The 27,741-nt window shown below is 48.7% G+C and overlaps 1 protein-coding gene across 1 annotated transcript; it reads right to left on the bottom strand.

The window, feature by feature from the left end:
- Window positions 1–1,404: 1,404 nt before the first annotated feature.
- Window positions 1,405–27,741, bottom strand: LOC144480550 (uncharacterized). Its single transcript, XM_078200128.1, has 8 exons — window positions 27,554–27,741; window positions 22,367–22,512; window positions 14,145–14,338; window positions 12,703–12,792; window positions 11,407–11,572; window positions 9,226–9,447; window positions 7,046–7,792; window positions 1,405–4,900 (listed from the first exon to the last, which is right to left on the bottom strand). The coding sequence occupies exons 1-8, from the start codon at window positions 27,594–27,596 to the stop codon at window positions 4,862–4,864; spliced, it is 1,647 nt and encodes a 548-aa protein (XP_078056254.1). The 5' UTR covers window positions 27,597–27,741; the 3' UTR covers window positions 1,405–4,861.

Genomic DNA, 27,741 nt, shown 5'->3' with positions numbered 1-27,741 from the left:
AAAAATGCGCAGAGACGATTGGAAATTGGTAACGGTGGCACAGTGGTTAGCACTGCTGCCTCACAGCGCCAGGGACCCGGGTTCCATTCCCGGCTTGGGTCACTGTCTGTGTGGAGTTTGCACGTTCTCCCCGTGTCTGCGTGGGTTTCCTCCAGGTGCTCCAGTTTCCTCCCACAGTCTGAAAGACGTGCTGGTTAGGTGCATTGGTCATGCTAAATTCTCCCTCAGTGTACCCGAACAGGTGCCGGAGTGTGGCGACTAGGGAATTTTCACAGTAACTTCATTGCAGTGTCAATGTGAGCCTACTTGTGACTGATAAATAAACTTAAACTTAAATTGTCAAGTTCAGTGTTGAATTCAAAATGCTATAAAGTGGCCAATCAAAAGATAGTGCGCCCAACTGATCATGGCAGCTTTTATAGATTATCCCATAATTGGGTTGGTTGTCCCGTGTCCAGCGAGATTTCCCGTATCCTCAATACTAACACTACATTCTGCACCCTTTCCTTTGCTTCTCCCCTAAGTACTCTATGAATGGTATGTTTTGTCTGTATAGCGCGCACGAAACAATACTTTTCATTGTATAGCAATACATAGAACAAGAATAAATCAAAAAATTGACCCTTTGGACCACGTTCCGGGGCACGAGCAGAGATAATGGCTGGAATTTTACCAGGCTGCCCACCACGGGAATCGGAGTGGGAGAGGGGTGGACCATGGAAAGACCCATTGACCTTGGGTGGGGTTTTATGGTTTTGGGACGGGCAAGGCCGTAAAATCCCGCCCGATGAACGTAGCAGTGGATCCTGTCAAACAAAAGCAGCTGAGTTTGATCCCACGGTTGTCATAGAGCCAGAGAGGTCATTGAGGTTTACCGCATGGAAACAGGCCCTTCGGCCCAACTTGTCCATGTTGCCCTTTTTTTTTAACAACTAAGCTAGTCCCAATTGCCCGCATTTGGCCCATATCCCTCTATACCCATGTAACTGTCTAAATGTTTTTTAAAAGACAAAATTGTACCCATCTCTACTACTATCTCTGGCAGCTTGTTCCAGACACTCACCACCCTCTGTGTGAAAATATTGCCCCTCTGCACCCTTTTGTATCTCTCCCCTCTCACCTTAAACCTATGCCCTCTAGTTTTAGATTCCCCTACCTTTGGGAAAAGATGTTGACTATCTAGCTGACCTATGCCCCTCATTATTTTATAGACCTCTTGTCTTGGTTTGCTGAGGTTATCTCACACTTTTAATTCCCACAGCTATTCATGGAGATGTTACAAGCATTGGACAAGCAGAACGTATAACAATTTGTAACTTTATTGCAACAAACAAACTGAAAGTGTCTTCGGAAAATGGTAATAATTTAAAAACAGGATAAGTCGTCGCGTGATACAAAGCACGTTATAAAACGATCTGGGTAGCTTTACAGTATCATTTTTAAAAAGGGTACAATGTTAAATATACAAACTAAATATTAGAAAACGGCAGGCTTGTGTCAACTGATTGAAAGTTTTTTTTACAAACCTCAATTCTCCTTGTGTTTAAATTTACAGGACAGGATAAGGAGGGGGGGGGGGTATGAAATTTAAAACAGAGTTGAGGAGAAACTACTTCTCCCAAAGGGTTGTGAATCTGTGGAATTCGCTCCCCCAAAGTGCGGTGGATGCTGAGACAGTGAGTAAGTATAAGGAGGAGTTAGACAGATTTTTAATTGGGAATGGGTTGAAGGGTTATGGGGAGAAGGCAGGAAAATGGGGTGAGGAGCATATCAGCCATGATCGAATGGCGGAGCGGACACGATGGGCCGAATGGCCTAATTCTGCTCCTATATCTTATGAACTTACGACTACAGAGAGATTTCTGTTTTAAGGAACCTTCCACCCTGTGTTGGCAGAGTTTCCTGGGAGTGTTAGTCTTGAAAAGTGCTGTTCAAGTTGGATAACGTAATTACCTTACTTTCAAGTGAGGATGAATTTCCCCAAAGTTAAAAGGTTTATCTTACGTAGGCAGGTTGCCCCGGCAATACTGGAGCACAGAAGATCGAGGGCTGTTTGAATTGGTGCGGTTGAAGATGACTAAAGGATCTGGAGGGGTGGATAGAGAGGAACCCATCTCCCCGGGGACCTGACCTTCAAATTGGAATAAGGCCACGCAGGGGGAAACGGAAAATGTAGCATTTAAAAATAGTTAAAGACGTGGGAGTGAAAAATAATCACACATTTCACACTCCTTATCTAAATGGAAAGCAGATTCAAATGCATCCGGGCAGAGGGATCTGGGTGCCTTTGTTCATGAATCACAGAGAGTCGGTATGCAGGTGCAGCATGTAATAAAAAAGGCAAATGTGATGTTGGCATTTATTGCAAGGGGACTGGAGTATAAAAACAGAGAAGTGTTGTTGCATTTGTTTAGGGTGTTGGTGAGACCACATCTGGAGCATGGTGTCCAGTTTTGGTCGTCTTACTTGAGGTAGGGTGTAGTGGTATTGGAGGCAATTCAGAGGAGGTTCGCCAGATGGATTCCAGGGATGAAAGGGTTGACATATGAGAGATTAAACAGTTTGGGCTTATACTCGCTGGAGTTTAGAAGGATGAGAGAGGATCTGATCGAGGTATATACAATATTAAGAGGGGTTGATAAAGTAAACGCAGACCAAATGTTTCCCTTTGTGGGACACTCTTGAACGAGAGGCCACAGGTAGGGGTTGAGAGGCGGTAGATTTAAAACTGAGATGAGGAGGAACTACTTCTCGCAGAGGGGGGGTGAATTTGTGGAACTCGCTGCCCCATAGCGCGGTGGAATCTGAATCATCGAATGGTTTCAAGAAGGAGATAGATATATTTCTGATTTAAAAACGGGTTAAAGGGATATGGGGAACAGGTGGGGAGGTGGATCTGAGACCAGGGAGAGATCAGCGATGATCTGAGTGGATGGCGGAGCAGGCTCGAAGGGCTCGAATCTGCTGACTTCTGCTCCTACATTCTTTCACACAGAAATCTAGGGAGGAGTTAGACAGATTTTTAATTGGTAATGGGGTTGAAGGGTTATGGGGAGAAGGCAGGAAAATGGGGATGAGGAGCATATCAACCATGATCGAATGGCGGAGCGGACTCGATGGGCCGAATGGTCTAATTCTGCTCCTATATTTTATGAACAGCGCCATCGACCCGGGTTCGATTCCCGGCTTGGGTCTGTGTGGAGTCTGTAAGTTCTCCCCGTGTCTGCGTGGGTTTCCTCCGGGTGCTCCGGTTTCCTCCCACGCTCCAAAGATTTGCGGGTCAGGTGGATTGGCCATGCTAAATTGCCCCTTAAGTGTCAGGGGGATTAGCAGGGTAAATACATGGGGTTACAGGGATAGGGTGGGATTGTTGTCGGTGCAGGCTCAATGGGCTGAATGGCCTCCAGTATGAGTTAAGCTAAGAATCATTAAACATTCTATTAAAATCAAAATGGAGGGATTGGAAAATTTTAAAATGGTTAAAGATACAGAAGCGAAAAATCAAAAATAAAATGTACTTTTCAAAATGAGGCCTTCTGTGAACTCATTCTAATCTTCAGCAGAATCTATGTTCTTCATGACCTGAGTAGATATCAGATGGGCCAGGCAGGTGGGTATGAGACATTGAAAGATTAAGCGGAAATTATTGCGCTTGTTGAAGGTTAATATCTCACGGATGTGGGAGCCAGGCTTCAGTGATGGCGGAGACACATTCAGCCCACTCTACCAAGTTTCTGATCTTTGCAGGGGAGGGGGTTACTGAGGACGTAGTGGACAGTGAGTGCCCGGGACCCCCTCACACCCCACCTTGCACAGGCTCCCTCGGCCGCTCCTCACAAGGTTCTTCAGCCCCACGGGACACGGGAAGAAAGCTTTGCATCTCAGACGGTGAGCAGTGGACGAAAGTCAGAGAAATTTCTAACAGAGATTGTTCCAAAACGAGTGATAGAGATTTGACAGATAGCGAGTTGGGAGATAACGCGTTGACAGTACGAAGCTGATAGGAGCTGGCATTGATCAGATAGATATCTACATCAGATAATGGTGAGCTCGAAGCCCGTTTCCCACCTCGCTCCACTTTTGAAATCGGAGATAAGAGATGAAGATTTAACCGTTTACCAGAAGACAAAATCGGCCATTTATTATCACTTAAATATGAATCGGAGAGGCGATGGCCTAGTGTTATTATCGCTAGACTACTAATCCAGAAACTCAGCTAATGTTCTGGGGACCCGGGTTCAAATCCCACCACAGCAAGACGGTGGAGTTTGAATTCAATTTTAAAAATATCTGGAATTAAGAATCCACTGATGACCATGAAACCATTGTCGGAAAAACCCATCTGGTTCACTAATGTCCCTTAGGGAAGGAAATCTGCCGTCCTTACCCGGTCTGGTCTACATGTGACTCCAGAGCCACAGCAATGTGGTTGACTCTCAACTGCCCTCGGGCAACTAGGGATGGGCAATAAATGCTGGCCCAGCCAGCGACACCCATGTCCCACAAATGAACTAAAAAAAACCCTCAGCTTAATGCGCTGTTGCATTAAGGTCCATTATAATTAGAACCAAAAGACTATGTCACACTCATCAGTATTTGTATATTGAATTAATAACAGCTTATTACAATATCTACAGAGATTTTAAATATTAGCATTTTGCAGATGTCTCAAGGCAGGGTTCATGTCCCTGTTGGAATGTAGTAAAACACAGAACCCATTTTTAACATAGTGTTGTACACTGAGAGAGCAGACAATGAGAATGCCAAGGGTTACGAATCACAAAGGCTTCCCAGACACCTCATTTGACAGAGCTGTCGACCGTCTCCTCAATATCCGAATATCACAGCCACTTCTTTCCAATCACTTGCATTTCGAGAACCATTTTTTACGAGTTTCGTCCTGAGGGAAAAATTGGGAGAATTTTGTGTTAAATGGTTTTGAGTACACCATTTCAACATTTAAAGTGAAAGTTTATTTATTAGTGTCACAAAGTCAGCTTACATTAACACTGCAGTGAAGTTACTGTGAAAACCCCCTCGTCGCCCACACTCCTGTTCGGGTTACACTGAGGGAGAATTTAGCACGGCCAATGCACCCGAACCGGCACGTCTTTGGACTGTGGGAGGAAACCGGAGCACCCGGAGGAAACCCACGCAGACACGAGGAGAATGTGCAGACTCTGCACAGACAGTGACCCAAGCCGGGAATCGAACCCAAGTCCCTGGCACCGTGAGGCAAGCAGTGCTACGCCTTTTATATATGAAGAATACTCCCAGTGCTTTTGAGGGTGGCAGAGTGTGAAAGGAAGGAATTAACACAGAATTATCGCAGAATCCCTACAGTGCAGAAGGAGGCCATTCAGCCCATCGAGCCTGGCCTTATCGTATCAGATCATCTAAAGCCACTGTGCAGAAAGCGGTATAGTCTCAGAATATGCCATTTAGCATTCTCATTTCTAAATTCTCTAATCAAACAAGTCTCGCTGTGGATCAGTGAGAACAATGTGTTCATAGAATTCCTACAATGCAGAAGGAGGCCATTCGGCCCATCAACTCTGCACCCGGGACAACAATCCCACCCAGGCCCTATCCCCCTCACCCCATATATTTACCCTGCTAATTCCCCTGACAGTAAGGGGCAATTTAGCATGGCCAATCCACCTAACCTGCACATCTTTGGACACTAAGGGGCAATTTAGCATGGCCAATCCACCTAACCTGCACATCTTTGGACACTAAGGGGCAATTTAGCATGGCCAATCCACCTAACCTGCACACACATCTTTGGACATTAAGGGGCAATTTAGCATGGCCAATCCACCTAACCTGCACATCTTTGGACACTAAGGAGCAATTTAGCATGGCCAATCCACCTAACCCGCACATCTTTGGACATTAAGGGGCAATTTAGCATGGCCAATCCACCTAACCAACACATCTTTGGACACTAAGGGGCAATTTAGCATGGCCTATCCACCTAACCTGCACATCTTTGGACACTAAGGGGCAATTTAGCACGGCCAATACACCTAACCTGCACATCTTTGGACATTAAGGGGCAATTTAGCATGGCCAATCCACCTAACCAACACATCTTTGGACACTTAGGGGCAATTTAGCATGGCCTATCCACCTAACTTGCACACCTTTGGACACTAAGGGGCAATTTAGCATGGCCAATCCTCCTAACCTGCACGCACATCTTTGGACATTAAGGGCAATTTAGCATGGCCAATCCACCTAACCTGCACATCTTTGGATTGTGGGAGGAAGCTGGAACACCCTGAGGAAACCCATGCAGATACGGGGAGAACATGCAAACTCTGCACAGACAATGACCCAAGGACGGTTAAATTTGTAGAAAACACTGGTTCAGACTTAACTGGAGGATTGTGTCCAGTTCTGGGCATCACACTTTCGGAATGATGTGAAGGCGTTAGAGAGATTAACGAGAATGGTTCCAGTGATGAGGAACTTCAATTGTGAGGATAGATTGGAGCGGTTGGGATTGTTTTCCCTGGAAGAGGGAAGGCTGAGAGGAGATTTGATAGAGATGTTCAAAATCATGAGGGGGTTGGACAGAGTAGAGAGGGAGAAACTGATCCAATTGGTGGAAAGATTGATAACCAGAGGGTGCAGATTGAAGGTAATTGTCAAAAGGCAAAGTGGGAAACCTAGCGAGTGGTTCGGTTCGGGAATGTGCAGCCAGAGAGTGTGGGGGAGGCCGGGTCAATCGATTACAGACAATTATTATCCAAAAGGAACATATTTTCAGGGCTACAGAGAACAGGCAAGGGAAAGTGGCAGTGGGCTCTTTCAAAGGGCCATCAGGGAACACAATGGGCTGAATGGCCTCCTGTTGTGCTGCAAACATTCGGTGATTGTAGGATTCCAACCCGTTCTTTGTAAATCTACAGTTTTCCTACGTTTTGAGTGAATCACTGCTCCCACTGAATTCCCTGGCAGTGTCAACGCGGCTGAGGGGGCTAAAGGCAGTTGGGCAAGGTCAAACTGTGACAGGAAATGAGCAGGCAATGACCTTTACCTTTTCCGCAGTCACCGGCTTTGCCAAGTTGCGTTTCGAGAACTCCTCAGGAATCTGCTCGTACGTGTTCTCGGGGCAGCGGGCGAAGCTCTTGGCGCCCAGGGTAGCTTCGTAGGCCGAGTCTTTCGCCGGCGCGCGCTCGTTGAAGTCAGCGGGGTGGGGGAGGGGTCGGAGTGTCGGCACCAGCTTCTGGTTCACTTCCCGCTTCTGCGAGGAGTGCGTGGGCGAGGGGGGCTTCTTCCGGTGGTTCAAGTTGGGCGAGATCCGGGGGGTCGTCGAGGGCGGTGTGGCCAGACGCAAATGCTTGCCCTCCGAGGGCGGGCTGGGCTGTTCGGGTGCCACGAAGATCTTGGCGTAACTGTTCCCGTTCCCAGCGGGCACCGTGCTCGCTTTCCACTGCTTCATGTCCACCTCGGTGTACACAACGTCGGGTGACTGGTTGGCCGGCTCAAAGACTTTGTTGTGGACGGCTTGGGGGTCCACAGCCATGGAGTAGATAACGCTGTTCGGCTCCGTCAAGGGGTGGAACAGCCATGATAAGGGCTGCGCTTTCTTGCCCTCTGTCGCCACACTGTACAGTGGATTTGCCAAGTTGTCCTTGATCCCGCACTCTTCGCCCAATGCTGCAGCCAGTGACTTCTCACTGGACTTTAATTTATTAACCCGCCCGTACTTTACTTCCTCACGATTCTCCTCCTCAAACCCCTGGCCAGGTCTGACTGGCAAAGGTGGCACATTGTCAGAATCCTTCAAAGCAAAACCAACAGTGTTTATCAGATTGATCGGGAATTATCTCCCAGGCACAGTAAACATTTCTAAAGAAAGACTCACATTTCTCCAGCGCCTATCAAAACATTTCACACAATCCCTACAGTGCAGAAGGAGGCCGTTCAGCCCATCAGATATGCACCAAATCACTGACAGAGCATCTTAATCAGGTCCACACCCTGCCCTATCCCCGTAGCCGTGATGTGGAGATACTGGCGTGGGGTGAACACAGTAAGAGTTTTAACAACACCAGGTTAAAGTCCAACAGGTTTTTTGGTTGCAAATGCCATTAGCTTTCGGAGCGCTGCTCCTTCGTCAGATGGAGTGGAAATGTGCTCTCAAACAGTACACAGAGACACAAAATCAAGTTACAGAATACTGATTAGAATGCGAATCCCTACAGCCAACCAGATCTTAAAGATACAGACAATGTGGGTGGAGGGAGCATTAAGCACAGGTTAAAGAGATGTGTATTGTCTCCAGACAGGACAGCCCGCAAGTCCAGGAGGCAAGCTGTGGGGATTACTGATAATGTGATTGATGCGCGATTAATCCACTCGGGAGGCTAGATCGTACCCGGGAATAAAGGCTTTTATTCACAACAAGAATAGAGCATAGCCCCACACATTTATCCCACTCATCCCCCTAACCTGCACATCTTTGGACACTAAGAGGCAATTTAGCATGGCTAATCCCAATTGCCCGCTTTTGGCCCATATCCCTCTATACCCATCTTACCCATGTAACTGTCTAAACGCTTTTTAAAAGATAAAATGTATTTGCTGCCAAATAAACCTGTTGGACTTTAACCTGGTGTTGTTAAAACTCTTACTGCTATCCCCGTAGCCCCACACATTTATCCCACTCATCCCCCTAACCTGCACATCTTTGGACACTAAGGGGCAATTTAGCATGGCCAATCCACCTAACCTGCACATCTTGGACACTAAGGGGCAGTTTAGCATGGGTAATCCACCTAACCTGCACATCTTTGGACACTAAGGGGCAATTTAGCACGGCCAATCCACCTAACCTTCACATCTTTGGACTGTGGGAGGAAACCGGAGCACCTAGAGGAAACCCACGCAGACACGGGGAGAATGTGCAGACTCCGCATGGACAGTGAGCCGAGGCCGGAATTGAACCTGAGTCCCTGGCGCTGTGAGGCAGCAGTGCTAACCACTGTGCCAGCGTGCAGCCAATGAGGATGCTGTTTAGCGTACCACCACTGTTACAATACAGGGAATGCAGCAGCCATTTTGTGCACAGCAAGCTCCCACAAACAGCAATGAGATAACAATTGGGTCCTTGCTTCCTGTGATGTTGATTGACATGTGAATGGTTTAAGATACCCGGGATAACTCGAATCCAAAAGCAAACTGCTACGGCCTGCGGCCTATCAAGACACTCACCTCACTGTTTGAGGATATGCTCTCCAAAGAAGAATTCAGTTGTCTGGAGTTGAGGATCCGGTTAATCTTCGGTGGGACGGCGGGGGGTTTCCGGGACCCCTCCTCGGAGTAGGGAGCAGCTGTTGGCATCCTGGCCGCAGACTCTTTAGCATCCGCCTCCTCTGAGCATGAGCTGTGTGGCAGGTTGAAGCTAATCTGGTCATACAGGTTGTTCCTGTCAGACTGTAACACAGGAGGCGTTCACGGTGAATTTATAGAACTGAGAGAGGCCATTCTTCCCGAAACGCCCCATTCTGCTAGCCTGGTTTCACACCAGCCTCCTCCCACCTTTCCTTCCCCTCACCTTATCAACACACCCTCTATTAGAGTCATCGGGGAGGCGATGACCCAGTGATATCCTGGCTAGGCTTTTAATCCAGAAACTCAGCTAATGTTCTGGGGACCCGGGTTCGAATCCCGCCACGGCAGTCGGTGGAATTTGAATTCAATAAAAATCTGGAATTAAGAATCTACTGATGACCATGAAACCATTGTCGATTGTCGGAAAAACCCATCTGGTTCACTAATGTCCTTTAGGGAAGGAAATCTGCCGTCCTTACCCGGTCTGGCCTGGCCATCACTATCCCTCTCTCTGTCTCTCTCCAGACCCACACCAATGGGCGGCACGGTAGCACAGTGGTTAGCACTGCTGCTTCACAGCTCCAGGGTCCTGGGTTCGATTCCCGGCTCGGGTCACTGTCTGTGTGGAGTTTGCACATTCTCCTCGTGTCTGCGTGGGTTTCCTCCGGGTGCTCCGGTTTCCTCCCACAGTCCAAAGATGTGCGGGTTAGGTTGATTGGCCAGGTTAAAAATTGCCCCTTAGAGTCCTGGGATGCGTAGGTTAGAGGGATTAGTGGGTTAAAATATGTGGGGGTAGGGCCTGGGTGGGATTGTGGTCGGTGCAGACTCGATGGGCCGAATGGCCTCCTTCTGCACTGTAGGGTTTCTATGATTTCTATGAATGTGGTTGACTCTCAACTGCCGTCAGGCAACTAGAGATGGGCAATAAATGCTGGCCCAGCCAGCGACACCCATGTCCCACAAACAAATTTTTAAAAATATAGTGAGGTTAACAGCATGGAAACAGGCCCTTTGGCCCAACTTGTCCATGCCGCCCAGTTTTTACCACTAAGCTGGTCCCAATTGCCCGCGTTTGGCCCATATCCCTCTATACCCATCTTACCCATGTAACTGTCTAAACGCTTTTTAAAAGATAAAATTGTACCCGCCTCTACTACTACTCCTGGCAACTCGTTCCAGACACTCACCACCCTCTGAGTGGAAAAACTGCTCCTTTGGACTCTTTTGTATCTCTCCCCTCTCACCTTAAACCTATGCCCTCTAGTTTTAGACTCCCCTACCTTTGGGAAAGGTGTTGACTATCTATCTTATCTATGCCCCTCTTTATTTTATAGACCTCTATAAGATCACCCCTCAGCCTCCTATGCTCCAGAGAAAAAAGTCCCAGTCTATTCAGCCTCTCCTTATAACTCAAACCATCGAGTCCCGGTAGCATCCTAGTAAATCTTTTCTGCACTCTTTCTAGTTTAATAATATCCTTTCTATAATAGGGTGACCAGAACTGTACACAATATTCCAATTGTAGCCTTACCAATGTCTTGTACAACTTCAACAAGACGTCCCAATTCCTGTATTCAATGTTCTGAGCAATGAAACCAAGCATGCCGAATGCCTTCTTCACCACTCTGTCCACCTGTGACTCCACTTTCAAGGAACTATGAACCTGTACCCCAAAATCTCTTTATCCTATAACTCTCCCCAACGCCCTACCATTAACTGAGTAAGTCCTGCCCTGAGTCATAGAGTTTCACTGCACAGAAAGAGACCCTTCAGCCCATCGAGTCGGCGCCAACCATCAAGCACTTATCTATTCTAATCCCATTTTCCATGGCCAATGATTTTTAAATCTTAGTTTATGCATCTTGGGGTTAGAGGAGTTAAAAGATATGGGGAGGGGGAGACTTGATGATCAGGCTCGAAGGGCTGAATGGCCTACCCTTGCTCCTATTTTCTATCTTTAAGAAAGGAGAGAGCGAGGCTGATGAAGAACCCCTCCCCTGCCCCGCCCCAGCCACCATATTGAAGATGAGGCTGTCAATCTGTGTAGTCAGCTGCCTTTACCTGACTGCAAGACTCTGTGAGGACCTCCCCAAAGGGCTGGATAACCTCGGTCATGTAGTAGCTTATCAGGGTGGCCAGGCTCTTGTGAGTGTGGACACTCCCGTCAATCATGTACCTCCCGTTCTTCAGCTGCTGGATGACAAAATGGCGGCAACGATCAGTTCCCCTGGGGATAAACCAAATCAACAGGTTAGATCCGTATGGCACACTCAGTAAACACCTCCCAGACTGCACTCAAAACCCAAACCACTGCCATCCACCTCCCCTGCTCCCCCACCATGGCCATTCCCCCCACCCCACCACTCCCCAGCGCTGAGTACAATAACCTACAGGCCGACACTCCCCGTGTAACACTGAGGGACTGCAACACTGCCAGAGGCACCTTGTCTCAGCTGAGACATCAAACCATGGCCCCCATCACTCTCCCTTTCTCTATCTCTATTTCTCTCAGTCTCTCGCTCTCTCTCTCTCCCCCCTCTCTGTCTCTCTCTCTCTCTCCCTCTCTCTCCTCTCTATCTCTCTCTCCCTCTGTGTCCAACTCCCTCTCTCTCACTCACTGTCTCTCTCCCCCACTCTCTCTTTCTTTATTTCTCTCTGTCTCTCTCACCCTCTCTCTCTCTCACTCTCTCTGTCCCTCTCTCTCTCCCTCTATCTCTCTCCCTATCTTTCCCTCTCTCTCCCCCTCTATCCCTCTCTCCCCCTCTATCCCTCTCTCTCTCTTCCCCCCCTCTCTCTCTCTGTCCTTCTATATCTCTTACTCTTTCTCCCTCTCCCTACCTATCTCTCTTTCCCTCTCCCTCTATCTCTCCCTCTCTCTTTCTCTCTTGCCCTCTCTCTCTCTATCTCTTTCTTTCTCTCTCCTACTCTCTCTCCCTCTCTCTCTCTCTATCTATCTCTCTCTCCCTCTATCTCTCTCTCCCTCTATCTCTCTCTCCCTCTATCTCTCTCTCCCTCTATCTCTCTCTCCCTCTATCTCTCTCTCCCTCTCTCTCCCTCTCCCTCTCTCTCAGGAGGATGTAGAAGGTTCCTCGGGCTACTCTTTGACGAAGAGCGGGGCAGTTCTCCCAGAGTCGTGCCCAATATCTATCCCCCAACCAACATCACAACAGATAGTTGGGCACTTCCATGTGGCTGTTTGTGGGGTCTTACTGTGCTGTGATCTCGTATAAATATATAAATGCAAGTCCTTACTTTCTGAATCCGGGGAGAGTTGCACACTCGCGGATCAGAAGGTAAATCTTACAAACACAAAAATCTTAATTATTATCCACTGCGCTCCCAGCAAGGTGACGATACCTGTATGATAATATGTAGCCAATGGCTCTATCGCTCAAACGAATGAGGAACTGACCCATGCCTCGATTCTTCAGCAAGTTCTCTGCCTCCCTGGGGAAATACAGAAAGGCAGCAATGGTTAGCACAGCAGCCCTGCTTCACAGTGCGATCTGTTACTAGCTATGCTGAAGAAATAACAGTGTAATTGTGGATTACAGTCCCAGGAATAACAGTATAATTGGTGGATTACAGTCCCAGGAATAACAGTGTAATTGTGGATTACAATCCCAGGAATAACAGTGTAATTGGTGGATTACAGTCCCAGAAATAACAGTGTAATTGTGGATTACAGTCCCAGGAATAACAGTATAATTGGTGGATTACAGTCCCAGGAATAACAGTGTAATTGTGGATTACAATCCCAGGAATAACAGTGTAATTGTGGATTACAATCCCAGGAATAACAGTGTAATTGGTGGATTACAGTCCCAGGAATAACAGTGTAATTGTGGATTACAGTCCCAGGAATAACAGTATAATTGGTGGATTACAGTCCCAGGAATAACAGTGTAATTGTGGATTACAATCCCAGGAATAACAGTGTAATTGGTGGATTACAGTCCCAGGAATAACAGTGTAATTGTGGATTACAGTCCCAGGAATAACAGTGTAATTGTGGATTACAATCTCAGGAATAACAGTGTAATTGGTGGATTACAGTCCCAGGAATAACAGTGTAATTGTGGATTACAGTCCCAGGAATAACAGTATAATTGTGGATTACAGTCCCAGGAATAACAGTATAATTGTGGATTACAGTCCTAGGAATAACAGAGTAATTGGTGGATTACAATCCCAGGAATAACAGTGTAATTGCTGGATTACAATCCCAGGAATAAGTGTAATTGGTGGAATACAGTCCCAGAAATAACAGAGTAATTGTGGATTACAGTCCCAGGGATAACGGTGTAATTGTGGATTACAGTTCCAGGAATAACAGTGTAATTGGTGGATTACAGTCCCAGGAATAACAGTGCAATTGAGGATTACAGTTCCAGGAATAACAGTGTAATTGAGGATTACAGTCCCAGCATAAGGAGCAAGTTAGCTGTTTGCAATAAAAACTGAATTCATGGAATGAATCATAGAATCATAGAATCCCTACAGTGCAGAAGGAGGCCATTTGGCCCATCGAGTCTGCACCAACCAGAATCCCACCCAGGCCCTATCCCCATGACCCCACATATTTACCCTATTAGTCCCCCTGACACTAGGGTCAATTTAGCATGACCAATCCATCTAACCCGCACGTCTTTGGACTGTGAATTATTCCTAATTTGGATTATTCCTAGCAGCAGTGTTTTTGAAACCACGAGCACTGCGTGTAGTTTTGCCTCTTGCTGTGCACTGCCGACAGCGACACACGGAGCCCCCCTTCCCCCCTGCGCCCGCGGAGAACTTACTTCCTGGTGACGAAACCGTGGAACCAGTCGGGTAAGCGTCCGTTCTGCAGGATGAGCGCCGCCTGAGTCTCGGTGAACCACCGCAGGGCCAGTTCCTTCAGCAACCCCACCGCCATGGTATCGGAGTCAGCGGTCGGTTTCTGGGAGCAACTCATCAGTCTGGGCGCCTCTCCCATCCGTCCAAACACACGACCCTGTGGAAAGCAATCAGACCCTCGTCAAGCCAGCTATATTTTATCGGGAGGCATTTGCATGTTTTGCCTTTCCCCCACAGGAGACGTCACAGCAACATCTGTATTTGCAAAAACCCCATTAGATTTGCAAATGTGCTCCTATCTGTCACCATCTGGATTGGGGCCAATGGTTGCATTCTGTAACGTCTTTGTTAAACTCTGCATCATCCCACATTACGAGAAACGTCATAAAGTCGTAAAACAAACGGTTTAAAGTTTATTTATTAGTGTCACAAGTTGGCTGCAATGAAGTGCAGTTTTGGTCCCCTTACTTGAGAAAGGATATATTGGCCTTGGAGGGAGTGCAGAGAAGGTTCACCAGGTTGATACCGGAGATGAGGGGTGTAGATTATGAGGAGAGATTGAGCAGATTAGGTTTGTACTCGTTGGAGTTTAGAAGGCTGAGGGGGGATCTTATAGAGGCATATAAGATAATGAAGGGGCTGGATAGGGTAGATGTGGAGAGATTCTTTCCACTTAGAAAGGAAACCAGAACTAGAGGGCACAGCCTCAAAATAAAGGGGGGTCGGTTTAGGACAGAGTTGAGGAGGAACTTCTTCTCTCAGAGGGTGGTGAATCTCTGGAATTCTCTGCCCGCTGAAGAGGTGGAGGCTACCTCGTTGAATATGTTTAAGTCACGGATAGATGGATTCCTGATCGGTAGGGGAATTAAGGGTTATGGGGAGCAGGCGGGTAAGTGGAACTGATTCACTTCAGATCAGCCATGATCTTATTGAATGGCGGGGCAGGCTCGAGGGGCTAGATGGCCTACTCCTGCTCCTATTTCTTATGTTCTTAAGTCACTTTGAAAATCCCTATTGCCACACTCTGGGTACACTGAGGGAGAATTTAGCATGGTCAATGTACTTAACCAGCACATCTTTCGGACTCAGTAAGAAGTCTCACAACACCAGGTTAAAGTCCAACAGGTTTATTTGGTATCACGAGCTTTCGGAGCGCTGCTCCTTCATCAGGTGAGTCCATCAGGACCAATGCTCCAAAAGCTCGTGGTACCAAATAAACCTGTTGGACTTTAACCTGGTGTTGTGAGACTTCTTACTGTGTTTACCCCAGTCCGACGCCAGCATCTCCACATCATGTCTTTTGGACTGTGGGAGGAAACCGGAGCACCACGCAGACACCATGCAGACTCTGCTCAGACAGTGACCCAAGCCGGGAATCGAACCTGGGTCGCTGGTGCTGTGAGGCAGCAGTGCTAACCACTGTGTCACGGTGTCACCCACAAGGGAGCATCTACATAGACAGGGGGGGCACTAGTGCAGTGGTATTGTCACTGGACTAGTAATCCAGAGACCCAGGACAAGATCTCGGGAACCAAAAGAGAAAATGCTGGAAAATCTCAGCAGGTCTGGCAGCATCTTGAAGGAGAGAAAAGAGCTGATGTTTCAAGTCCAGATGACCCTTTGTCAAAGCTATTTTAGCAATATTTGGGGACCCGTGTTCGAATCCCGCCACGGCAGATGGTGAACTTTGAATTCAATAAAAAATATCTGGAATTAAGAATCTACTGATGACCATGAAACCATTGTTGATTGTTGGAAGGTTAGGGCGTGGAGAGAGAGAGGAAAGAGAGAAGGGGAGAGAGAGAGAGAGGGAAAGAGAGAGAGAGATAGAGAGAAAGAGAGAGAGAGAAAGTGGGGGGGGGGGGGAAGAGAGAGGGAGAGAGAGAAGACAAGAGAGGGAGGGAGAGAGGGAGAGAGGGGTGGAGGGAGAGACAGAGAGGAGAGAGAGAGAGGGAGGGTTAGGGTTTGGGAGGGAGGAGGGAGAGAAGGAGGTGGGAGAGGGGGGGAGGGAGAGAGAGAGAGAGGAGGAGAGAGAGGGGGAAGAGAGGGGGAGAGAGGGGGGGGAAGAGAGGGGGGAAGAGAGGGGGGAGAGGGGGAGAGAGAGAGGGAGAGAGAGAGGGAGAGAGATAGAGAGAGAGGGGGGAGAGAGAGGGGGGAAGGGGGGAGAGAGAGATCGGGGGAAGGAAGGGATGGGGGAGAGAGATGAGAAGGGAGGGAGAGAGAGAGAGAGAGGAGTGGGGAGAGAGAGAGGGAGGAGGGAGAGAGGGAGAGGAGGGGGAGAGAGAGAGAGAGGAGTGGGAAGAGAGAAGGGGAGGAGAGCGAGGGGGGAAGGGGGGAGAGAGACGGGGAGAGAGATCGGGGGAAGGAAGGGAGGGGGGAGAGAGATGGGAAGGGAGGGGGAGAGAGAAATGGGCAAGGGGGGAGAGAGAAAGGGGGAAGGGGGGAGAGAGAAAAGGGGAAGGGGGGAGAGAGAGAGAGAGAGAGGGGGGCGGGGGGGGAGAGGGGTAAGAGGGTTTGAGTGGGACTATCTCCAGCAGCCACAGTCAGGGAGGAAGAAATTCCCCCTCGAGTCGCTGATTGACCAGTCACTGCCAGGTGACTGTTCCCCCAACAGTGCGGAATCGGGACCCCCCATCTGACCCCGACACGGGGATCCTGACCCCAAACCCCAAACCCTGCCCAATTCCAAATCTTGCAGAAAGGCCTCTGTGAATAATGATCCTGCCCTCGTGCTGTGTACCCGCCAACAGGTTCAAAATGAGATTGGAAAGACAGTGGAAAGGCTCTAGGGGAAAGGTTGATCTGTCAGAGACAGTGTGTGCCCCAGTCTAGCTAACATGCTGCCTTTCACACCCAGCAATACGGCACAGTTTGTCCAGAATGATCCGGAACACCGTCACTATCTCACACGCCCTATTCAAATGTCAGCAGATGCAGTTAAAGATTAGGTTTCTGTCGATGAGACTGAACTATTTCGTCATGGACATCAAGCGACAGAAAAACAAGACGCTTCTGTCGTTGGGGTTTTGCAGTGACTCACTGTCCTCCTTCAACTTGTACCAAAGCTTCTAGTTCTATATTGGAGCTGTGTCGCCTGGGGACAGGATACAATTAGCAAAGGCAGCTGCTGTACGACAGTCAGTGAGAGCCACCCCATTGAGGATCTGTCGTGGAGAGTGTTGAAAGGAGTAGCCCCATCCATTGGGTGTTCTTAGACTCATGGGGTGGGATTTTCCAGCCACGTTCGCCCCGAAACCGGAAAATCCCATCCAAGGACCTTTCCATGGTCCGCCCCTCGCCCGCTCCGATTCCCATGACGGGCGGGGCGGTAAGATTCACCCTATGCACTCTCAGGCTGCTCACACTCTCTGCGGCCTGAGTGGGGTCTGTGTTTGCAGGGTGGGTGGCAGGGTGGGGGGGCTTTGCAGCCCCTCACTCTGTTTTTAGAGGGACTGCAGCCCTTCAGCCTCAGCCTGGTTTTCATCATCACGCATCCCTGACCTTTCCCCCTCCCCTCACCCCCCCATGTGGAGGGCGGCGGGTCCATGGGTCCAGGCAGCACGGGATTAGGCTGAGAGGAAGAGGGATTGGGAAAGAGATGGGGGGGGAGAGAGAGAGAGAGCCGGGGGGTGGAGAAAGGGAGGGAGAGAGCCAAGTGGAGGGGGAGAGAGAGAGGGGGAGAGAAAGGGGAGAGAGAGAGAAGGGGGAGAGAGAGAGAAGGGGGAGAGAGAGAGAGAGGGGGGAGAGAGAGAGAGGGGGAGAGAGAGGGGGGAGAGAGCAAGAGAGGGGGAGATAGAGGGGGGAGAGAGCAAGAGAGAGAGAGGGGGAGAGAGAGGGGGGAGAGAGCAAGAGAGAGAGAGGGGGAGAGAGAGGGGGGAGAGAACGAGAGAGAGAGTGGGGGAGAGAGAGAGAGCGTGAGTGGGGGAGAAAGAGAGAGAGTGCGAGTGGGGGGAGAGTGAACGATATAGAGAAGGGGGGGAGAGAGAGAGTGAGAGAGAGCGGGGAGGAGAGAGAGAGAGGGCGGGGGGGGAGAGAGAGAGAGAGACAATCCGCCCCCCTGTCTCTACCCCAGCCACTTTTTTTTATTTGTGGAACCTTGGCATCGCTGGGAGGACTGTGGAGGAGGATTGTTGTTGGCAATCGATTAACAGAGACCTTCCACCTCTTGACAATATTTGAATGTGTCTCGTATCAGTCTGAGGTGTGGTAGAGGGGAAAAAAATCCCCTTTCTCTCTTTCAGATGACGTCAGTCCCACTCTCTCCCGGGCACAGGGTATTTGAATAATTGCTGCTCTCGAGAAAGGAAAACTGCCCAAAGGCAGGTACATGTTTTTCCGACTTGGTTTTCACTCATTTACATGTTGCTTGATAACCCGCACTGAGCCATTTTGGAGTTGTTCCCTCACGTGGAACGCAGACTCTTTATTGAGCGCAAGTTCACTTCCTGGGGCAGCCTTTTGTTCTCGACTCTCAATCAGAAGACAGCGAGGGAAAAGTATGTTTTAAAAGACGTATGTTTGTGTAAAATATCTGGGGGAGTGCTGGTATGCCAGTTGGTGCTAGTCCAGCACCTGGGGAGAAGTGGAGGAGACACCTGTTTTAGCTCATGTCAGGGAAGTTAAGTGTTAAATTCCTCCTTTGGGGCCTAGTTCTGACAGGTTAGCCTCCCCACCAATCTCATTATTAGCTAACACAGCCTGACAAGATGAGGAAAATAATAATTCCCCATCCTGACCCCACTGCATCAGTGACAGAGGTCCCTCTATTGCGGCAATGGAGAGGACTACTTCCACAGGCTTCGGCCTACATGACACGCTCCATAGCAACCAGTTCTATAACACCAATTGTGGTGATAACTGTTATCCAGGAGCTAACCTGTGCCCTCCTCTTAAAAGGGACAGGAGAATAAACCATAAATTATAGATAATTCAAAGGAATTTTAACAAATTAAATCAAAATGTTGTTCCCGTGTCGATCATGCACTCCAGTCCCCCTGGTCGGGGGAAGGACTCCAGTGTAATGATGGACACCTCCTGTTCTGTCTCCAGGGATAACGGGGGGCGCAGTGGCCTAGTGGTATTATCACCAGACTATTAATCCAGAAACTCAGCTAATGTTCTGGGGACCCGGGTTCGAATCCCGCCACGGCAGCTGGTGGAATTTGAATTCAATAAAAAAAAATCTGGAATTAAGAATCTACTGATGACCATGAAACCATTGTCAATGGTCGGAAAATCCCATCTGGTTCACTAGCGTCTCTTTTAGGGAAGGGAATCTGCCGTCCTTACCCAGTCTGGCCTACATGTGACTCCGGAGCCACAGCAATGTGGCTCTTAAATTCCCTCTGAACCGGAGGTATGGGCAATAAATGCCCACATCCTGTACAAGAAGGAAACGCAAGGAAATCTGGAACTGTTTTTCTCAGAAAAGCTGGGGGAAATCGGTTAAATATTTGAAAGCTGAGGTGGATAGATTTTGGTAAAGGTGGGTGGATGGAGATAAAGTAAGGTGCGGGTCAGCCATTACCCAATTCAATGGCGGGACAAGCTTGAGGGGCTGAATGGCCTCTCCCTGTTCCTGTGTTACTAAAATGTAGACGGAAAATAGCACCCGGTGCGAAAACAAAACCACATTACTGAAATAATGTGAGAATAGAGTGTTGATGATTTAAATATCCAGCAAAGTGGTTAGCTCACAATAACCTGCTGCTTTTTCCACAGCCTTTTGTATTGTACCAGGTAAATGTCAGACTGAATATTTGACTAAGCCACAATCAGCACTAAAAATAGTGAACAATGAAAACAGAAAGGTAAAGAGCGTTATGTAAAGTAATGGATGTGTTCCAAAGGTTAGAGTAGCTGAACATGAGGTTTTTTTTTGTATTTGTTCATGGAAAAGTGGGCATCACTAGCTGGATGTGGAGATGCCGGCGTTGGACTGGGGTAAACACAGTAAGAAGTCTCACAACACCAGGTTAAAGTCCAACAGGTTTATTTGGTAGCAAAAGCCACTAGCTTTCGGAACAGGCTGTTCCTTCATCAGGTGGGTGGTAAATTGGGTGGTAAGGTGGGTATGTAAGTTGAGTTTGTGTCTTTGCGCCCTGTTTGTGATCAGAACTCCCACCCACCTGACGAAGGAACAGCCTGTTCCGAAAGCTAGTGGCTTTTGCTACCAAATAAACCTGTTGGACTTTAACCTGGTGTTGTGAGACTTCTTACTGTGATCACCAGCTGGGCCAGCATTTATTCCCGTCCCTTATTGCCCTTGAACTGAGGGGCTTGCTAATCCATTTCAGAGGACAGTGGGGTAGCGCGGTGGCACGGTTAGCACTGCTGCCTCACAGCGCCAGGGACCTGGGTTCGATGCCCAGTTTGGGTGACTGCGCGGAGTTTGCACGTTCTCCCCGTGTCTACGTGGGTTTCCTCCGGGTGCTCCGGTTTCCTCTCACAGTCTGAAAGACGTGCTGGTTAGGGTGCAATGGCTGTGCTAAATTCTCCCTCAGTGTAACTGAACAGGCGCCAGAGTGTGGTGACTAGGGGACTTTCACAGTAACTCCGTTGCAGTGTTAATGTAAGCCGACTTGTGACACTAATAAATAAACTTTAAAAACTTAATAGTGAGAACCACATTGCCGTGGGTCTGGAGCCACATGTAGGCCAGACCGGGTAAGAACGGCAGGTCTGACAAAGGGTCATCCAGACTCGTAACGTTGGCTCTATTGTATCTCCACAGATGCTGTCAGATCGGCTGAGATTTTCCAGCATTTTCTGTTTTTGTTTCAGATTCCAGCATCTGCAGTATTTTGCCTTTATATAAGAACAGCAGATTTCCTTCCCTTAAGGTCATTAGTGAACCAGATGGGTTTTTATGATAAGCAACAATGGTTATCATCTGGAACTTTAATTCCAGATATTTTGTTGAATTCAAATTTTACCATCTGCCATGGTGGGATTCGAACATGGGTCCCCAGATCTTGTCCTTGGCCTCTGGATTACTGGTTGAGTTTTACAGCGATCGATGATCACCATTATTGAGACGGGCTTTCAATTCCAGATCTTTTTATTTAATTAATTGAATTTAAATTCCACCAGCCGCCTTGGTGGGATTTGAACCCATGTCCCTGGAGTATTAGTCCGGCTTCTCCCTGACGAGTCCAGTGACATTACCACTGCACCACCATCTCCCCCAAAGTAGCAGCCGATGTGGGTTTCCAGTTTCCACTCACAGAACCCCCTCCAATTTAATATAAAGGATCTCCAGAGGCTCAGTCAGAAGGAGTGGTCACTCAAACGGAGAAGGCTAAGAGGAGGGGAGGCAATGGGTGTTATCGCTACACTATTAATCCAGAAACTCAGTTAATATTCTGGGGACCCGGGTTCGAATCCCGCCACGGCAGGTGGTGGAATTTGAATTCAATTTTAAAAATCTACTAAATTAAGAATCTACCGATGACCATGAAACCATTGTCGGAAAAACCCATCTGGTTCACTAATGTCCTTTAGGGAAGGAAATCTGCCGTCCTTACCCGGTCTGGCCTACATGTGACTCCAGAGCCACAGCAATGTGGTTGACTCTCAACTGCCCTCGGGCAACTAGGGATGGGCAATAAATGCTGGCCAGCCAGTGACGCCCATGTCCCAAGAATGAATTGAAAAGGACATTTGATTGGCATGTGTCTGGTTGGAGTGAGACGGGTTCAATTCCGGCCTCGGGTCGCTGTCTGTGTGGAGTTTGCACGTTCTCCCCGTGTCTGCATGGGTTTCCTCCGGGTGCTCCAGTTTCCTCCCACACTCTAAAGATGTGCGGGTTAGGTGGATTGGCCGTGCTAAATTGCCCTTCAGTATCAGAGGAATTAGCAGGGTAAATATGTGGGGTTACGGGGATAGGGCCTGGTTGAGATTGTTGTCGGTGCAGGCTCGATGGGCCGAATGGTCTCTTTCTGCACTGTAGGGATTCTATGGTTTACTGCGAATAATTTTGGGTTGTCCCAGCACAGATACAGCGGGCTGAATGGCCTCCCTCTGAGCTGCAAACCTCAACAGCCGCTTTATTACTGATCATAAACTGCTGTCTTCTTTCCGAAGGTTAAACCAGCGTAAAGTGATGAACTCTAACATGTCTACCTTTGCATGGAACCTGCACAAAAGCAGCAAAGGGAGCGGTGCGATATTGTGAGGTACTGACCTTAAACTGCGGAAACTTGAGATAAGGCCGGGTCCCTGACGCCTTGGAGACGTTATGAATCCTTTTGCTCTGAGACGCCGAGAGCTGGGGCAACATGAAGCTCAGAGAGGCAGGCTGGAACATAGGTCGACTGTACCACACATTGTCTGAAGGGGGGGGTCGGGGGAGGAAAGAGATCCACAACATTAGTCCATCAGTGATACAGTCACCCATCCCATTCTAGAACCCCTCCCTCTGACACACTGCTTTCAACCCGACAGCAAGCAATGATACGACCTCTGGTTTTATTTTTGGCAAAATCTTCAGTCATTTTGGGTTTGTTTCTGTCTCAGCCAGGTTTCGTTTTTGTTCATTCGTAGGACATGGCTGGGCCAACATTTATTGCCCATCCCTAGTTGCCCTTGAAGGGCAGTTGAGAGTCAACCACATTGCTGTGGCTCTGGAGTCTCATGTAGGCCAGACCGGGTAAGGACGGCAGATTTCCTTCCCTAAAGGACATTAGTGAACCAGATGGGATTTCCGACAATCAACAATGGGTCATCAGTAGATTCTAAATTCCAGATTTTTCTTTAGTGAATTCAAACTCCACCATCTGCCGTGGCGGGATTCGAACCCGAGTCCCCCGAATATTAGCTGAGTTTCTGGATTAATAGTCTAGCGATAACACCATTAGGACATCACCTCCCTTTGCTGTTCTTTAACACCATTATTTTATGTCAGATTGTGAACAAAACACAGCTCCCAGTTCACCAACAGACTTGCAAGCCCCAGCTGACCCTGGCAGACATAAGGACGTCAATCAGTTTAAAGTTTATTTATTAGTGTCACAAGTAGGCTGACATTAACACTGCAATGAAGTTACTGTGAAAATCCCCGAGTCGCCACCCTCCTGTTCGGGTACACTGAGGGAGAATTTAGCACGGCCAATGCACCCTAACCAGCATGTCTTTCGGACTGTGGGAGGAAACCGGAGCACCCGGAGGAAACCCACGCAGACACGGGGAGAACGTGCAGACTCCACACAGACAGTGACCCAAGCCGGGAATTGAACCTGGGTCCCTGGCGCTGTGAGGGCAGCAGTGCTGACCCACTGTGTGACGGGTAGAGCTGTGTAGGTTTCAGGAGATGAGGATGGATAAGTCGCTGGGGTGTGAGAGGGTGATGAGAAATGAGAAAACGAGAAATTTTCTCATGAGAAGCCTATCAAATTCTCGCAGGGTGGATGGGGAAAGGATGTTCCTGATGGTGGGGCTATCCAGAAACAGGCCTAGTCTCGTGCAACCCATCCTCACGACTTAACCCTTCCATCTCTGTCAGCGTTCGGGAGAATCAGTGGACTGTCTCCAGTGGCTTCTCTGAGGAGGGACAAGTATTGTTCTTTTCGTGAAGATTCGAGGTTTGATTCCCAATCCTCTCAAACTCTGGGAGAGAGCCCTAATCCAGTGCCACGGTCAACAGGCAAACCCAACGGAAAATCCCCTTATTTTTTAGCCAAAGGCGCCAAGTCCTTAACCCATTTGATCTGACAAAGGGGTTGCAGAGAAACAGTTTGACGCACAGTTGTGGAGTGTGAATGCCCAGAGAGGGCGGGGAGAGAGGGGGGGGTGCAGAGAGTGAGGCGGGGGGGGGGGGGGGGGGGGGGGCACACAGATCCCCTCTCGATACAGGCAGCATCGAACCTCGTGCTTGCAGAAGCAGAGCAGATTCCTTCACCTCCTCCCCCGTACATATTTATCACACTTAGAATTTTGCTGCCCCCCAGTGAGCGAAGGCTGTAATAATCAGTCAGGAGGCGACAGACATAACTGGGAGCATTGGGTCCAACCCTGGGCTCCCCCCCTCCGCCCCACACTTTGGGAAGGATATGGAAAGGGCGCAGAGATGATTCCCGAGGTTGGTTCCAGGAATGCGGAACTTCAGTCCCAGGAATGGGGTGGGGAGGATTGGGCTGATGGACAATGGGAAGATGAAGAGATTTGATGGTTATTCGAAATCACGAGGGCTCTGGACAGGGAACAACTATTCCCATTGGTGGAGGGCACAGGTATAAGGTGATTGGCTTGAGAATGTAATGGCCACATGAGGGAAAACCTTTTTGACTCAGTGAGTGGTTAGGATCCGGATTGGAATTCATGGGTGGGATAATCCGGCCGCACTCGCCCCAAGGCTGGAAAATCCTGACTGTGGTCAACGGACCTTTGCATTGAAATCCTACAGTGCAGAAGGAGGCCATTCAGCCCATTGAACCTGCACCGACAACAATCCAACCCAGGCCCTATTCCCACAACCCCACATATTTACCCCACTAATCCTTCTAACCTACGCATCCCGGGGCCTTTTAGCATGGCCAATGCATGGCCATCTTTGGACTGTGGGAGGAAACCGGAGCACCCGGAGGAAACCCACGCAAACACGGGGAGAACGTGCAGACTCCACACAGACAGTGACCCAAGCCAGGAGTCGAACCCGGGTCCCTGGCGCTGCGAGGCAGCAGTGCTAACCACTGTGCCACCGAGTGCTCAGACACTTGACGCAGATTCTGAGCTGCAATGCGACCAGACACCAACATCCCAAACTCAGTCCAAACAGAGAGTTTCCCAATGGGAGGGGGTTCATGTCCCAAGGCAGCCTCCATCCTTGATCTTGCCGAGTGCTGTCTAGACTGGCACGGCCAGGGTCCTGTGGAACGATTAAATGCCCACCCATCCTCCCAGTGCCAGAGGGGAGATAGGGATCCAGTAGATTGAGCGTGATTACCTTAGAATCATTGGGATTTCTCTCCATTAGGACCACAAGAAACTTCCAAAAGATCGTGAATGAAGCCCAGTCCATCACGCAAACCAGCCTCCCATCCATTGACTCTGTCTACACTTCCCGCTGCCTCGGAAAAGCAGCCAGCATAATCAAGGACCCCACGCACCCTGGACATTCTCTCTTCCACCTTCTTCCGTCAGGAAACAAATACAAAAATCTGAGGTCACGTACCAACCGACTCAAGAACAGCTTCTTCCCTGCTGCCATCAGACTTTTGAATGGACCTACCTCGCATTAAGTTGATCTTTCTCGACACCCTAGCTATGACTGTAACACTACATTCTGCACTCTCTCCTTTCTTTATCTATGAACGGTATGTTTTGTCTGTATAGCGCTCAAGAGACAATACTTTTCACTGTATGTTAATACATGTGACAATAATAAATCAAATCAAATCAAAATGTTGCAGAAAAGCATCCAAAAAAACTCCATTAGCCCCTCCCCGCCGGACGACCTGATTCTTTAACCCGGCTTGACTGCTGAACAAGCATCCACATCAGCAGCTTTGATAAACTGCTGCGCTCAACATTTTCTGCAACTGGTTCACAGGAAACCACCTCCATAAGAGTCTTCCTCTGCCGCGCTACCCTTCCTTCCCCTCACCACCCGAGCTAAGTGTCACCTCAGGGTTCGGGGCTTCCTGCAGTGAGGATCCCATTTCTGTGGCCCTGTCACGATTGGTCAACTTTCCTTTTATGTAGGACCGTCCGGCACAGAAGTTTATTTATTAGTGTCGCAAGTAGGCTTACATTGACACTGCAATGAAGTTACTGTGAAAATTCCCCAGTCACCACACTCCGGCGCCTGTTCGGGTACACTGAGGGAGAATTTAGCATAGCCAATGCACCTAACCAGCACGTCTTTCGGACTGTGGGAGGAAATCCACGCAGACACGGGGAGAACATGCAGATTCCGCACAGACAGTGACCCAAACTGGGAATCATAGAATCCCTACAGTGCAGAAGGAGGCCATTTGGCCCATCGAGTCTGCACCGACCACAATCCCACCCAGGCCCCATCTCCGTAACCCCACATATTTACCCTGCTAATCCCCCTGACATTAAGGGTCAATTTAGCATGGCCAATCCACCTAACCTGCACATCTTTGGACTGTGGGACGAAACCGGAGCACCCGGAGGAAACCCATGCAGACACGGGGAGAATGTGCAAACTCCACACAGACAGTGATCCGAACTGGGAATTGAAGCCGGGTCCCTGGCGCTGCGAGGCAGCAGTGCTAACCACTGTGCCGCCCAGAAGGAAGGCCACTCGGCCCGCTTGTGTCTGTACTGGTCCTTTGAAAGAGCGATCCCACTGGCTTCACTCTGCAGCCCTTTTCACATTTCTCCCCCACCCCTTTCACCCCCTTCAAGTGTTTATCCGGTTCCTATTTGAAAGTTACAATGGAATCTGCTTCATAAACAAGTGGGTCTTTGCACATACTAGTCTCTATTCTCAAGATGGCACCGGAATGAGGTGACTTCTCGCAAGCTGTGCCCAGCATTCCTTCTAATTCTGTCTTTTACTCTCGAGCAACGCTTCTAAAACTTCATTCAAACTCCTTTAAACTCTCTAACAATGCTCTAATTCAACCTCTTACACATTCGGCGCACTACATTCTGCACTCTCTCCTTTCCTTCTCTATGAACGGTATGCTTTGTCTGTATAGGGCGCAAGAAACAATACTTTTCACTGCATCCCAATACACGTGACAATAATAAATCAAATCAAAATCCTTCCATCCCGTTAACACTGCAAATGGTTTTTTTTCTCAATCATCAATCCATTCGATCGATAAGAAATCACTTTGACAAAGGGAAATCTAACAATCGTGGCAGGGAGGCACAGGACAGAGAAGAGTGGGGATCCTCTGCTTTCTTTCTCCCCTATGTATTCTATGAACAGTATGCTTTGTCCGTAAAGCGCACCAGAAACAATACTTTTCACTGTATCCCAATACACGTGACAAAAATAAATCAAATCAAATCTCAGTTAGGGTTGAGCATTAAGTGTTGCTCTGGTCAGCAACACTCACAAGCCGCGAAAGAATGAAGAATAAATAAAAGACCGGGATAGACCAGTTGGCTGAATGGCCTGGAAAGAAGTCTCACAACACCAGGTTAAAGTCCAACAGGTTTATTTGGTAGCGCTCGCTCCGAAAGCCAGTGGCTTGTGCTACCAAATAAACCTGTGGGACTTTAACCTGGTGTTGTGAGAGTTCTTACTGTGTTTACCCCAGTCCAACGCCGGCATCTCCACAATGCCCTATCCCAGTGCTATTATTCTTCATCATTCTATGTACAAAGCACATCAACACTGTTCGGTCAGGCAGCATCTGATAGTCAGAAGCTTGGCTGAATTAGCTGTACGTACCTTGGCTGGACCACTGTTGCATTAATATGCAGTTGGCTTTCATTGATCCCAAACTGTACTAACTCCCTACTCGAGCCTGGAGAGGTGACTGAGCCCTCGAGGGGCTGGCTGGCATGTTTTATGTTGCGTCTGTCATCAACAGTCGTTCTTTCCACTGCTAGGACACATGGTCGACTAGCTTACAACCC

The sequence above is a fragment of the Mustelus asterias genome, chromosome 29 (genome assembly GCF_964213995.1).
Source record: "Mustelus asterias chromosome 29, sMusAst1.hap1.1, whole genome shotgun sequence".
Taxonomy (NCBI): domain Eukaryota; kingdom Metazoa; phylum Chordata; class Chondrichthyes; order Carcharhiniformes; family Triakidae; genus Mustelus; species Mustelus asterias.
Note: the sequence above shows the minus strand (reverse complement) of the source record. Positions and strands in the feature narration are given on the sequence as shown.

Bases quoted from the DNA above. Each gene is read 5' to 3' on its own strand.
- LOC144480550 (XM_078200128.1), bottom strand. From the start codon at position 27,596: ATGAAAGCCAACTGCATATTAATGCAACAGTGGTCCAGCCAAG. The intron at 14,339-22,366 runs GTCAGTACCTCA...TGCTTTCCACAG, and splicing joins TCAAGTTTCCGCAGTTTAAG to GGTCGTGTGTTTGGACGGAT. The intron at 11,573-12,702 runs GTATCGTCACCT...GTTTATCCCCAG, and splicing joins GGCTACATATTATCATACAG to GGGAACTGATCGTTGCCGCC.